The sequence below is a fragment of the Delphinus delphis genome, chromosome 5 (assembly GCF_949987515.2).
Source record: "Delphinus delphis chromosome 5, mDelDel1.2, whole genome shotgun sequence".
Lineage (NCBI taxonomy): Eukaryota > Metazoa > Chordata > Mammalia > Artiodactyla > Delphinidae > Delphinus > Delphinus delphis.
In genome coordinates, this window is record NC_082687.1 from 36,387,564 (window position 1) to 36,400,781 (window position 13,218).

Consider the following 13,218-nt stretch of genomic DNA (forward strand, 5'->3'; position numbering starts at 1 on the left):
CATCTATTTACATGTTTTACTCCAAGCCACTGAGAATTTTAGCCTAATAACTGTGCAAATATCTGGTCAATAAATGAATGTTGATGTTTGTCTATGTGATTTAACTTTATGTATAGAACTTAATAATGTAGACATATGGTGAAATAACATATCCATATATTCTGAAAACTAATTTTCAAACACTTTTTTTTCTACCTATAGTTTTTGATTTAAAAAGTTGCTAATAAATTTCTTGCCTTTATTGGAATCTTCGTGGTTTGTCACTTCTATTGGCAATTCATCACTTCCCCATGTTATTTCATCATCATCATCAGTCTTCTTTTCTGCTGACTTGTGAATTAAGCTATGACAACAAAACACATTTATATTTTCTTCAGTTCTGTGTCCAAAATAAATTGAAATATTATGTCCTTGAATATTTGGAAATATGTCCTACATATTTCCACTACAATTATTATGGTATTTAAAAATAGATTATCTGATTAAAAAAACCTTAAATCCATAATTCCTAAAATTTATTGGTAGCTATAAATTAAACTGAGGTACAGAATTGTTTAATATAGTTTAAATTTTGTCCTCAAACAAATCCCAAGTCTTTGAACCTTAGGTTGAAGGAGTCATCTTGGGGATGGAGAAAGTGGTGGTTTGTTTCCACCCTTCCACTTGGATGCATGATTACAACTGTGTAAGTAGAGCTCTCTTTTGTTTTTTTTAACAGCTGTCTACTATTGTACTGTATGAATGATTCTTCATTTAATTACAGAAGTCCCTACTGATGGACATCAGTCTTTCACTACAATTGGGGGTGAAAAGGACACTCCGGTATCTGGGCACTCACTTAATATAATAAAACTCAGTACAAGTTCTCATTATTCTAGGGGTGCACAGCAGATGCCATCTCTCGGGTAAGGTGGGTGGCTAGAAAAGAGAAACTAGGTAGAAGAATAACATTTAGCGATTAGATGAGATGAAAAAGGATAATGCAAAGGCCTGAATACATTTTAAACTTTCTGATACTCAGGGGAACAAAGCAGAGTACATTTTGTCTGATGACATTATTATACACCATTAAAGCAGGACATGCACTAATGCTCCCAAAACATTGTAACAGGACAGCAATTATGCTGCTTTTATGGTGGATGCTTTCCTCTGCTCCAACTAATTGTACATCACAGTTAACATGTAATTTGCAAGTTCTGCATCCATGAGGTCTTCTTGGTCTTCTAGCAAGTATGCTTTGTTTGGAAGGATATGTTTTGGAGATCCTCCCATAAGGATCCTCCCTTCTTTCTCATTCTTTTGAACAGCTGCTTAGTATTTCATTGTATGAGTACACCCTAATTTATTTTGTGTCTATTAGGGTTTTTTACTACTATAAACAATGTTGCAATAAATATTCTTATAGAAACATTTGCATACATATGGTAGTAGGATCAATTCTTAGAAATAAAATTGCTAGGTTGAAGGGAATGTACTACAGTTCTTTGAACCTGTGACACGTATCATTGTAAGATACACTATTCTGAATTAGGTCACAATGAGAGATACTTGGACTACCTATGTGCCAAACACCTGGAACAGCTGGCTGGGTTGTGGGTTCATAGACCCTGTCTTCACCCCCCAGTGACCCTGACCAGCCACAGGTTGTGAAGTCTCAGGGGGCCATTCCTGCAGTGGGGCCTGTGGTTGATACATGGACTTCCTTGTCCCCAAGCAAATCTCTAGGAGGTTAGAACCCAGAGTTGACTAAGTCTCTGCTTGAAACCGGGTCACAACCATGGCTTAGGAGGGGCAGAGAGGGGAGACAGAGTGAATAATAAAGCAGTGAGGGCCACCATAAACTTCGCAGGAGTTCCTTCAAAGGCATTTCTGTTACCCGTACCCTTCTGAGATCTACATGTCCTTCGAGTTCCTTCGAGGCTGTTTTTGTCTGTTTTGTGGCCTTTTTCCCCTTCATCGTTATTTAAAAAATAAGATAGTTTATATATACGTCAGCAAGCAGAAGAGTGTTTAGACTTCTTTTCTTTTTGGCAGATGAAGTATGGGAAGCAAAAGCCTTCTGAGGTTCTAGTCTAGTTATGTTATAAAGTTGAGCGTGGCCCTGCGTGCCGGAACTCTTAAACAGGTCAGCTGCCGTCACCCCATTTTTTCACACAATGCCCAGGAGACAGGCTCCCAACAGGCCACTCTGAGGCCAACCTTCTTTGGCAGAGAGGGAGTCTGTGAAGTCCCAGGCATTTAGGGCTGCATGGGTGGGACTAGGGGAAGGTGGTGGTTAGGGGTGGACAAATGGACGAGACTCGGGGCCCGGCCCGCCCACCCCCAGCTTTAATCAGAGCAGTCCAGTATTTGTCTGTTTCTAGGTAGTAGCTGTGTGGCCTTGGGCCACAGCACGTTCCTGTGTGCCAGATACCACTCTAAATTCTTTTTTTTTTTTTTTTTTTTGCAGTACGCAGGCCTCTCACTGTTGTGGCCTCTCCTGTTGTGGAGCACAGGCTCCGGACGCACAGGCTCAGTGGCCATGGCTCATGGACCCAGCCGCTCCGCGGCATGTGGGATCTTCCCGGACCAGGGCACGAACCCGTGTCCCCTGCATCGGCAGGCGGACTCTCAACCACTGCGCCACCAGGGAAGCCCCACTCTAAATTCTTGAGGTGTACTGGTCATTTAATCCTCACACAATCTAGGAGGTAGACAGATACTATCCCTGTTTTAGAGATGAGCTCAGGTAATTTGCTCAAGATCACAAAGTAAGTGACAAAGCCAGGACACAAACTGGGCAGCCTGATTCCAAGCCCATGTTCTTTTTTTTTTTTTTTTTTCAAGCCCATGTTCTTAATCTCTACCAGTTTGCCTCCCAACTGACATGGGGTTGCTCTCACCCTCTCATTTTCTCTTTTCCTTCTACTTATCTCCCATGTTGGCCTCTGCACTTCCCCTCTGGCCCTCTCCAGTTCATTCTCCACAGTACACACCTTATCATGTCAGTCCCCTGCTTAAAAAACTCCATGGCCCCCATTTCTCTTGGGATAAAGGCCAAGGTCCTTACCCTGCTCCCTTCTCATCTCGGGCCCCTCTCCTGTTTGCTCTGCTGTCAGCCACTCTGGTCTAGTTCAGGCCCTCAGGTGCTCTGTGCCCTCTCCCGCCCTGGGGTCTTTGCACACGCTGTTCCTCTGCTTGGACAGCTCCACGCCGTCTTTCCCATACCCCTACCCCTGTCCTAGGCGACTCCTGTTCATGCTTCAGAACGTAAATGTCTCTTCAAGGAGAAACCTCACCTACTACTTACTGTCTGAGAACATCAAGCCCCCAGGTGATATCCTCTCACAGTTTGTCATGACTTTTTACAATAAACAGCATTTTTCATGGTCTATGATGATTTATTTGTGGGATTATTTGATTAATATTTGCCTTTATGCTAGACTGTGAGTTCCTTGGGTTAAGGAGCTTCTTTGTCTTGTTAACAGTGTATTTCAAGCACACTGTCTGGTTTATATTAGGTGCTCAATAAATATCTGGATAATAATAATAAAAAAAAGATATGCTATTACTTTGCTTACATTAAGAAATAATATCAGACTATAATTTTATGACCCTTCATGAGACGCTAAAATTTTTAAAAAGTGTTTCCAAGAATCAGTAACATGTTAATAAAATCTGTATGTTAATAGTGTTTTCAATTTGCCACTCAAAGAATTTACACTAATTTATTCTTCCTCCCTTCCCCTGTTGACAGGGAAGAGCCTGTATCTTATTACTATTGGTGGCTGGCCCAGATATTTGCCGATCTTTTAAATATAAGACTATGCATTTCTATGTTAACAATATGTACCCCCTGTCTAACTTAGTGAAAAATTCACTGTCAATTTGCTTTTCTAGGAAAATGGAAATAGCTCCCTTTGACTGTTTGGTTATCATTTAATATGAAGCAAAATTTATGTACAACCACTTTGTTGGCCAACAATATATATAAACTCTTCCTGAGACATCATTTAGTGTTACAAAAAATCTTACTTTATATTAGAAACCGTTTTCAAAAAGAAAAACATTTGTGGGGGGTTTAAAATGTTTCTTACCTTCTTTGGTTTTATTTTCTTATTAAAGAATGAAATTTGTGAAGTATAGAAAAATTTAGAGAAACAGAAAAATAGGTTACCTATAATCACACCAGGAGAAGGTACTACCATCATTGTTGGCACATTTCCTTTTAGACTTTTCTTGCATTTTTTCTGATGGTCAAGAGAATACATTGCTTTTTTTGAGCAATGTCATAACAAACACATTGTCACATGTCACTAGAACTTCCTTGTAACAACATTCAGAAACATTTTTAATATTCAACCATACTTCCATAATATACTCAATAAGTCTCATTTGACTGGAAAAGACACATTAATTTTAAAATCAACATCTAAATGGAAATCTTGAGAGCACTTCTAAAAAGAGAATGAAAGTGTTATAAATATTTGAAAAATAGTATTTTTACCTTTCAGTTTTTACTTTTTCTTCACAATATTCTTCACAGCCATTCATTTTGGTAGACTACAACAAAGAGAAACCAAAATCAAATTAGCCCATTGTACCAAAAAAACAAACAAACAAACCAAAAACAATCCTATATAATGTTCAATTTTATTTCCTATATTTACTGTTATTATTCATCATCATGTTACAAAGACACACGACATTCAATCAATGCATGCCAAACTGTGGCTAAGGCATCTGCAGTGGCACAAGAGTTTTGGCTGGCTCCACTTATTCACCTCACACTCATCTTGGCTTTTCATTAATTTCTTTTTTTATATATATAAATTTATTTTATTTATTTATTTTTGGCTGCATTGGGTCTTCATTGCTGCGCGCGGGCTTTCTCTAGTTGTGGCGAGTGGGGGCTACTCTTCCTTGCGGTGCACAGGCTTCTCATTGCGGTGGCTTCTCCTGTTGCAGAGCACGGGCTCTAGGCGCGTGGACTTCAGTAGTTGTGGCTCGTGGGCTCTAGAGCGCAGGCTCAGTAGTTGTGGTGCACGGGCTTAGTTGCTCTGCGGCATGTGGGATCTTCCCAGACCAGGGCTCGAACCCGCATCCCCCGCATTGGCAGGCGGATTCTTAACCACTGTACCACCAGGGAAGTCCCTTTCATTTCTTATATAAGGGATATGAATGTATAGAGGTAAGGAAAAAGAAAAATCTAAAGTAACAATTATTTAGATGTGCATACATGGCATATGTTTTTACACTACTTCAATTTTAAAATCTAAAATTTCCAATGTGTTATCTTGCCCATTTATTTAATTTTTAAAATTTTTAATTAAAGTATAGTTGATTTACAATGTTTTGTTAGTTTCTGGTGTACAGCAAAGTGATTCACATACACACACACATATATATATACACACAGGTATATTCTTTTTCATGTTCTTTTCCATTATGGTTTATTACAGAATATTGAATATAGTTCCCTGTGCTATACAGTAGGACCTTGTTGTTTATCTGTTTTATATATAGTAGTTTGTATATGCTGATACCAAACTCCTAATTTATCCCTCTCCCACCCCTTTTGCCCTTTGGTAACCATTAAGTTTTCTATATCTGTGAGTCTCTTTCTGTTTTGTAAATAAGTTCATTTGTATCATATTTTTTTATTTTTAATTTTTCATACTTTATTCCTTATACTGATAGGTTAAGAAAGTAAAATTTTCCTAAGTACTAATTCATAGATAATGTTTATAAGCGGGACACAAAACATTCAGTTTCACAAACAGTAATATCCAATGATCCCCTTAAATGCAATTTTAATCCTTACTTTAAGCTAAGTGCAAGAATAATACAATAAGCTAAATACGCACAAAACCTGTATATGCTGAACTACAAAAGTGGTTTCCATGGCCACACATGGTCTTAGTCAAGTACACATTTCCACAATGAACAAGTACTAACAAATAAGTTTTAATAAACACTACCCCAAATGCTTATCCTGCTACTGAAAGCACTTATTTTTAGAAGCTTTGACCTGGGAAAATGAGTTCTCTTAAAAACTGACAAATAGTATAAGACCTGAAGATTTTAAACCAAATAAGTCTTCCAACACACAAGCATTCATAGGAAAGTTTTACTTTCTCAAAAAATAAAAAATTAAAATGAAAAAAATCACTCGTTATCTAGAGTATTAAAACAAATTATCTTAAGACAAATAAACACTCCTAAAAAAGGTTGTATTTTCTATCATTTTCTCCTTAAAGGTTGTATTTTTTATCATTTTCTCCTTAAAAGTCTTTTAATAACTTAAGACTACTGTAATCTAAAAACTTTAGAATACATGAAACACATGTCTTCGCTATCAAAGGTACCATTTAGATTTCACATATTAAACAGCTACAGTACAGCCTACAATGGCACAAGTACACCTAATACATAAATATTAATTCATCATTTAGATGGTCAAAAGTCAGAAGGAACTGAATGGTTTGCAAGGTACTTTGACTTACATGTGGTCATTAAAATCCAGTAATTAATTCAAAGTATGGTAATATAATGGCAGGCAATTAAAGGCTCAAATATCACTCTAAAATTGAAGACACGAAAATAAAGACTGAAAACGTTGTGGTTCTCTATTTTTCATTCACATGGCTAGATATCAGAACGTTACTGTGGAAAATATAGTTATTAAATATGGTTTCCCCAGAAAATAATGAAACTTCAGAAAGTACAAAAAATGTCAAGATCCATAGTTCATCAAATGCTTTTCTAGCTCGTTTCTTCATTCATAGTAAGCGAGTCTTTAACCCTAGCAAACTTTCTTGGGTCCTTTCGAATCAAGAAGACGGTATCTTCAACTTGTACCCGACCTTGTCTTCCAATTGACATTGCCTTGTGAGTCATTTCGGTGATGAACTCTATGACAAGGTCTTCAAGAATATCTACTGACTCAGTATAAGGATTCTGGTCATCCCCAAACCCATACATCATACACTGTAATTCTTTAGAAAAAAGTCTCTTTCTTTTACCCTGTCCACCTTCTGCACCTCCCCCAGTTTCTTCATTTTCTTCCTCAAAGGTGGGGTCTTCTTCTTCATCTGCCATCCCAGCACCCAGGGCCTGTATCATATTTTAGATTCCACATGTAAGGGCTATCATATTTCCCCTTTTATTTTTTAAAGTGAGGGGTGTTTCCCTAGGAAACTGAGATCAATCAGGTCGTACTTTAACTGAGTATGGTGCCACAGAGACCCAAGTCCTGCAGAAGCAGTTTGCTACAATCAGAAGGAGATGCCAAGTTGCATTCTTACATGGTTAATCTTACATTTAAATCTTCATTAGGACAAATTATCTTAAATGAGAAATTCCTTCCATTTCAAGATCCTGCATTATCTGGCCTCTGTCTACCTCTACAATCCATCTGGTTTTACTCTCCTCTTCACTAACTAGGCTTCAAACTGATGGGCCTTTCTTTTAGCTCTTCAAAATCGCTCTTTTTTCACTTTTTCCTTGTTTAATCTAAGTGTCTTTACCTTCTGAGGATGTTTCCTAACCACCCAGTCTAAAAGTGGGTCTCCTTGGTATTCTCTTTCATAGCACTTTTTTAAACTTCATAGACCTTATCACAACTTGTAATTGCGTGTTTATTTGATCTTTTAGGTACAGACTCTGTAGTTAAAAAGTATCTATAATAAAGTGACTCTGATATCATTTTCAGTTTATCTGAGGGAAACACAGAACTTCTATGGTGGAAGAAATAAAGTAGATTGTTTTTATCCACTGACAACTGAAAAAAAACCTTCTTAGACCTTATTCGTTTTTTTAAAAAAATAAATTTGTTTTTCGCTGTGTTTGGTCTTCGTTGCTGCGTGCGGGCTTTCTTTAGTTGCAGCGAGTGGGGGCTGCTCTTCGTTGCAGTGCGCGGGCTTCTCATTGTGGTGGCTTCTCTTGTTGTGGAGCATGGGCTCTAAGTGCACGGGCTTCAGCAGTTGCGGCATGCGGGCTTAGTTGCTCTGCGGCATGTGGGATCTTCCCAGACCAGGGCTTGAACGCAACAGGCTCCGGACGTGCAGGCTCAGTGGCCATGGCCCACGGGCGCAGCCGCTCCGCGGCATGTGGGATCTTCCCAGACCGGGGCATGAACCCACGTCCCCTGCATCGGCAGGCGGACTCTCAACCACTGCGCCACCAGGGAAGCCCATGGCAGGCGGATTCTTAACCACTGCGCCACCAGGGTAGCCCTCCTTATCCGCTTTTAGAAGCTGATAATTTTAGTCTGGGTTAAAACTTTTTTCCAAGTAGTCATTTGGATTTCTTATTCCCCATCATAATCCTGATCTAGGAATCACCATGTGTGCAATCATTTTGCAAAGTATACAGCCTTTTATAAAGGTGTTACTGGGCTTCCCTGGTGGCACAGTGGTTAAGAATCTGCCTGCCAATGCAAGGGGCACAGGTTCGAGCCCTGGGCCTGGAAGATCCCACATGCCATGGAGCAACTAAGCCCGTGCGCCACAACTACTGAGCCTGCGCTCTAGAGCCTGTGAGCCACAACTACTGAAGCCCACGCACCTAGAGCCCGTGCTCTGCAACAAGAGAAGCCACAACAATGAGAAGCCCGCAGACCACAACAAAGAGAAAGCCTACGCACAGCAACGAAGACTCAATGCAGCCAAAAATAAATAAATAAATTTATTAAAAGAGTAAAGTGTTATTATTAACATTAAAATAATGAGATAAAGCCCAATTGGAAATACACTATAGCAATGCTTGTATTAACCAATTTTTCACTATTTTTGCAAAGTTTACCTATGTATGGTTTGGGGGTGGGTCAGTCTCTCCTCATTCTGGATTGTAGGCTCTTTGGAAGAGGAGGAGGCTGTAGTACTGCCTCAAGGAAAAGATTTAAGGTTTTTATCATGGCCAGCCTGTTTGAAGGTTAGTTTGTAATCCTACTGCTCAAAGAATCCAGATTCAGCAACTTGAAGAGTAGAGGAGGTATCTGCTGGACCTAGGACCAGCTACATAATTTGTAGTGCCCAGTGCCAGATGAAAATATGGGCTCTTTCTTTGGCATGGCATGTAAGTCATTTCATGAACCCATCCCTATCTCTTAAGCCTTAGCTTTCAATACACCATGTGATACCCTAATAGCAATGATTTAGTGCCCTGAATTTTCCATGTTGATCCAGACCTTCGTACCTTTGCTGAGAAGCTCCTCGGTATGGAATGCTCTTTCGCATTTTATCTCACCTATCAAAATCTTTAAAATGCTAATTCTCTAGGAGGCTTTAATAACCACACCCACATACTCCTGTATAGCCCCTATATTCCCTAATTCTTTATAATCCTCTCTGAACTCCACATAGACACTCCATAAAAAAGCAGGATATGTTTTCTTACTATAGCTTTTTGTAGAGTTGAAAGTAAAATTTATTCTGATATTAATTTCAATTTATTTGTGGGAAATCAGAGCTTCCATGGAGGAAGAAAATTTACTTATTTGCATGTGTACATCTCCCAAATTGACTGCTAGATTGCACAAGCAAATTTAGGACAGACACCCTGACGTCCCTTCTTACCCTGTTATCCCCAAAATAAACAAGTTCAGCAACAGCTGAAGTGAAGAGTTTTGAAACTTTCGGTAGTAATTTACAATAATGTGTATGACTGGCATTCATTCACAAATAACACACAGACATTGGCCTGAAGTACTTCGCTAAGAGGTATAGTAGTACCCCTTTATTTGAGGTGTGATACGTTCCAAGACACCCAGTGAATGCCTGATAACATGGAAAGTGCTGAACTCTGTTTTCTGTTCATGTCTTCCACTCACAAATTGAATGCCTCTTCCATCTTAACTAAGCATTTTTTCATGCACTGTGGCCTTAACTTTTGCCGTTTGAGGTGCAACAGCAAAACCAGCACAAATTTCTTTTTCCTTCTTCACAATTTCGCAGATAGATTTGTTCTTACTGTAGATTTTAGCAACTAACCTCAGCATACGATTTTTCTCTTTCCTTATGAAGTAGAGAACTTTCACCTTTTCACTTAAAGGAAGCACTTATGGCTTCTCTTTGGCAACATCCAGATTGCCAGCATCACTACTCTTGTACTGCAGGGCCATCATTGAATAAGAGTTACATGAACACAAACACTTGGTTACTGCCATGACTGCTCCGATAACCAAGATGGCTACTAAGTGACTAATGGGCAAGATACATTGGACAAAGGGATGATTTATGTCCTGGGTGGGACCGAGTGAGACGGAGCAAGATTTCATCTCACTGCTTAGAATGGCACATCATTTAAAACTTATGAATTGTTTATTTCTGGAATTTCCACTTAACATTTTCCAACTGTGGTTGACCGTAAGTAACTGAAACCCCAAAAGTGAAACTGTAGATGGGGGGCCGGGGGCTACTATAGTTAAGTATAGAGACAATTAATTGCAGCAGAGGGACAAATGCAATGACTTACACAAGTAGCTATCAGAGGGACAATCTTTCTTTTTAAAAAGGACATTCCTCTACTTTTTATAATACCAGTGGATAGCACCTTAACTTCTGGCACATGATAAAACTTTCAGGGTTGCAAAATATACTGTTAAGAACCAATTCAGTAAATAATCATTTGTTTAGGGTGATTCCCAACGTGGCACACTTACAAATTTCTGAATATTTAAAAAAACGCTATGGAACTCTTTAAAACTACTCAAATGTAGGTAATATTCGAGAAACGTTAAGATGAAACAAAACTTTTCTAGAATACTGGTTCAGTCTTTCAGCGATGAAGATTAGTCATATTTGTCTCTTTTGAATTTGCCTTCTTATGAATATAATTAACATTGTGACTTTAACACATTTAGATTTTGCAACACATGAAACTTTTTCATGTTTTTATTTCAGTACCTTGTGTCCTCTTTTCCTAAATTTGTTTTTTGCTTTCTTTGTTTTGCTTACCATTAGTCAAAATCTCTTCTAAAGCAGAAGTCTCACCTATTCAAGTGCTAATTTGTTTTTCAGGATCGACTGGCCCAAAATACTTGGTCTTAAACATCTTGAATTCTCAAGACACAAATTTGTGGGCTCTATCTATACTACAGTGGCAGGACAACTTATGTATTATTTACATAATATTTCCTAATAACTGGTAGGAATATTCTCCCTCCAAGAACCTTAATTTTTGGATTTGTTCTGGATAGTTTTACATCCTAATTCTACTATGTGAACTTTAGAATCATTTCACAAAGCCACCCTGCCTCTTATTAAAACAAACAACGAAACAAAACAGAAACCTCAAAATATTTTATGGGACCATATTTAATTTAGAGGTGAATCTAGGGAGAACTTAAATTTTAGATTTTTTTCTATCAAAGAACAAGGAATGTTTTTCTTTAATACTTCTTTTGTGCTTCTCTGTAGAGTTTTAAAGTATTCATAATATAAATATGTACATTCTTGGTTGAATTTATGCCTAGAGCTCTTGTTTTGTAACTATTGTGAATAAAATTTGATTATACATATATAATTAAATTTTCCATATCCACACAAAGACGTGTACATGAGTGTTCTTTTTTCTTCTTTTAAAAAATTTATTTATTTTATTTATTTATTTTTGGCTGCATTGGGTCTTCGTTGCTGCGCACGGACTTTCTCCAGTTGTGGCAAGCAGGGGCTACTCTTTGTTGTGGTGTGCGGGCTTCTCGTTGCGGTGGCTTCTCTTCTTGCAGAGCACAGGCTCTAGGCATGTGGGCTTCAGTAGCTGTGGCATGCAGGCTCAGTAGTTGTGGCGCACAGGATCAGTTGCTCCACGGCATGTGGGATCCTTCCAGACCAGGGATCGAACCTGTGTCCCCTGCATTGGCAGGCGGATTTTCAACCACTGTGCCACCCAGGAAGCCCTTGATTATATTTTATAAGTGGCTAAGACAAAGACTGTGTTATGAACTGACCTGTGTCCTGCCAAAGTTCACAGGTTGAAGCCCTAACCCCCGATGGGACTGTATTTGGAAATAGGGTCTTTATGGAGATAACTGAGGCTAAATGAGGTCATGAGGATGGGGCTCTAATCCAATAGGATTGGTGTCCTTATAAGAAGAGGAAGAGACACCAGGAGTGTGTGCACACAAAGGAAAGACCATGTGAGGACACAGCTAGAAGAGAGCTGCCTACAAGCCAAGGAGAGAGGTCTTGCCAGAAACCAAACCTTCTAACACCTTGATTGTAGATGTCCAGCCTCCAGAACTGTGAAAAGATAAATTTTCTCTCTCTTTTTTTAAGCCACTCAGGTTGTGGTGTTTTGTTATGGCAGCCCAAGCAAACTAGAACAGACAACAAACTCAAATGCCTGCAGTAATCAGAAAAATAATATAAACCTTTGAAATGCTGGGGTTGAGGGCATAATTCTGTCTTGTGAGACCTAGAATTTACATTATAAAGAAATAGGAATCTTTGCTGCATTACTGTTTATAATAAATTTAATACTCATAATATATACTCAATTTAATAAATTATGGTATATCTATGCAAGAGAATAATAGGGAAGCATTAGAAAGTATGAGACAGAGAGGGCAGACAACAGAAGCAGGAACTACAATCCTGCAGCCTGTGGAACAAAAACCACATTTGCAGAAAGACAGACAAGATGAAAAGGCAGAGGGCTATGTACCAGATGAAGGAACAAGATAAAACCCCAGAAAAACAACTAAATGAAGTGGAGATAGGCAAACTTCCAGAAAAAGAATTCAGAATAATGATAGTGAAGATGATCCAGGACCTCGGAAAAAGAATGGAGGCAAAGATTGAGAAGATGCAAGAAATGTTTAACAAAGACCTAGAAGAATTAAAGAACAAACAAACAGAGATGAACAATACAATAACTGAAATGAAAACTACACTAGAAGGAATCAATAGCAGAATAACTGAGGCAGAAGAATGGATAAGTGACCTGGAAGACAGAATGGTGGAATGCACTGCTGCAGAACAGAATAAAGAAAAAAGAATGAAAAGAAATGAAGACAGCCTAACAGACCTCTGGGACAACATTAAACACAACAACATTTGCATTATAGGTGTCCCAGAAGGAGAAGAGAGACAGGAGCCGAGAAAATAGATTATAGTCAAAACTTCTCTAACATGGGAAAGGAAATAGCCACCCAAGTCCAGGAAGCCCAGCGAGTCCCATACAGGATAAACCCAAGGAGAAACATGCCGAGAAACATAGTAATCAGACTGGCAAAAT

General features: G+C 38.7%; 1 protein-coding gene and 1 pseudogene across 1 annotated transcript in view; both read right to left on the reverse strand.

Annotated features, from left to right (window-relative positions):
• The window catches only part of PTPN13 (protein tyrosine phosphatase non-receptor type 13), a 236,035-nt gene that overhangs the window by 11,374 nt on the left and 211,443 nt on the right, over window positions 1-13,218 (reverse strand). Inside the window, exons 41-42 of the mRNA XM_060012209.1 lie at window positions 4,487-4,542; window positions 237-343 (exon numbers count right to left, since the gene is read on the reverse strand). Coding sequence (XP_059868192.1) covers window positions 237-343; window positions 4,487-4,542 — 163 coding nt within the window. The remainder of the gene's footprint in view (window positions 1-236; window positions 344-4,486; window positions 4,543-13,218) is intronic.
• Window positions 6,714-7,080, reverse strand: LOC132425354 (transcription initiation factor TFIID subunit 13 pseudogene; annotated as a pseudogene).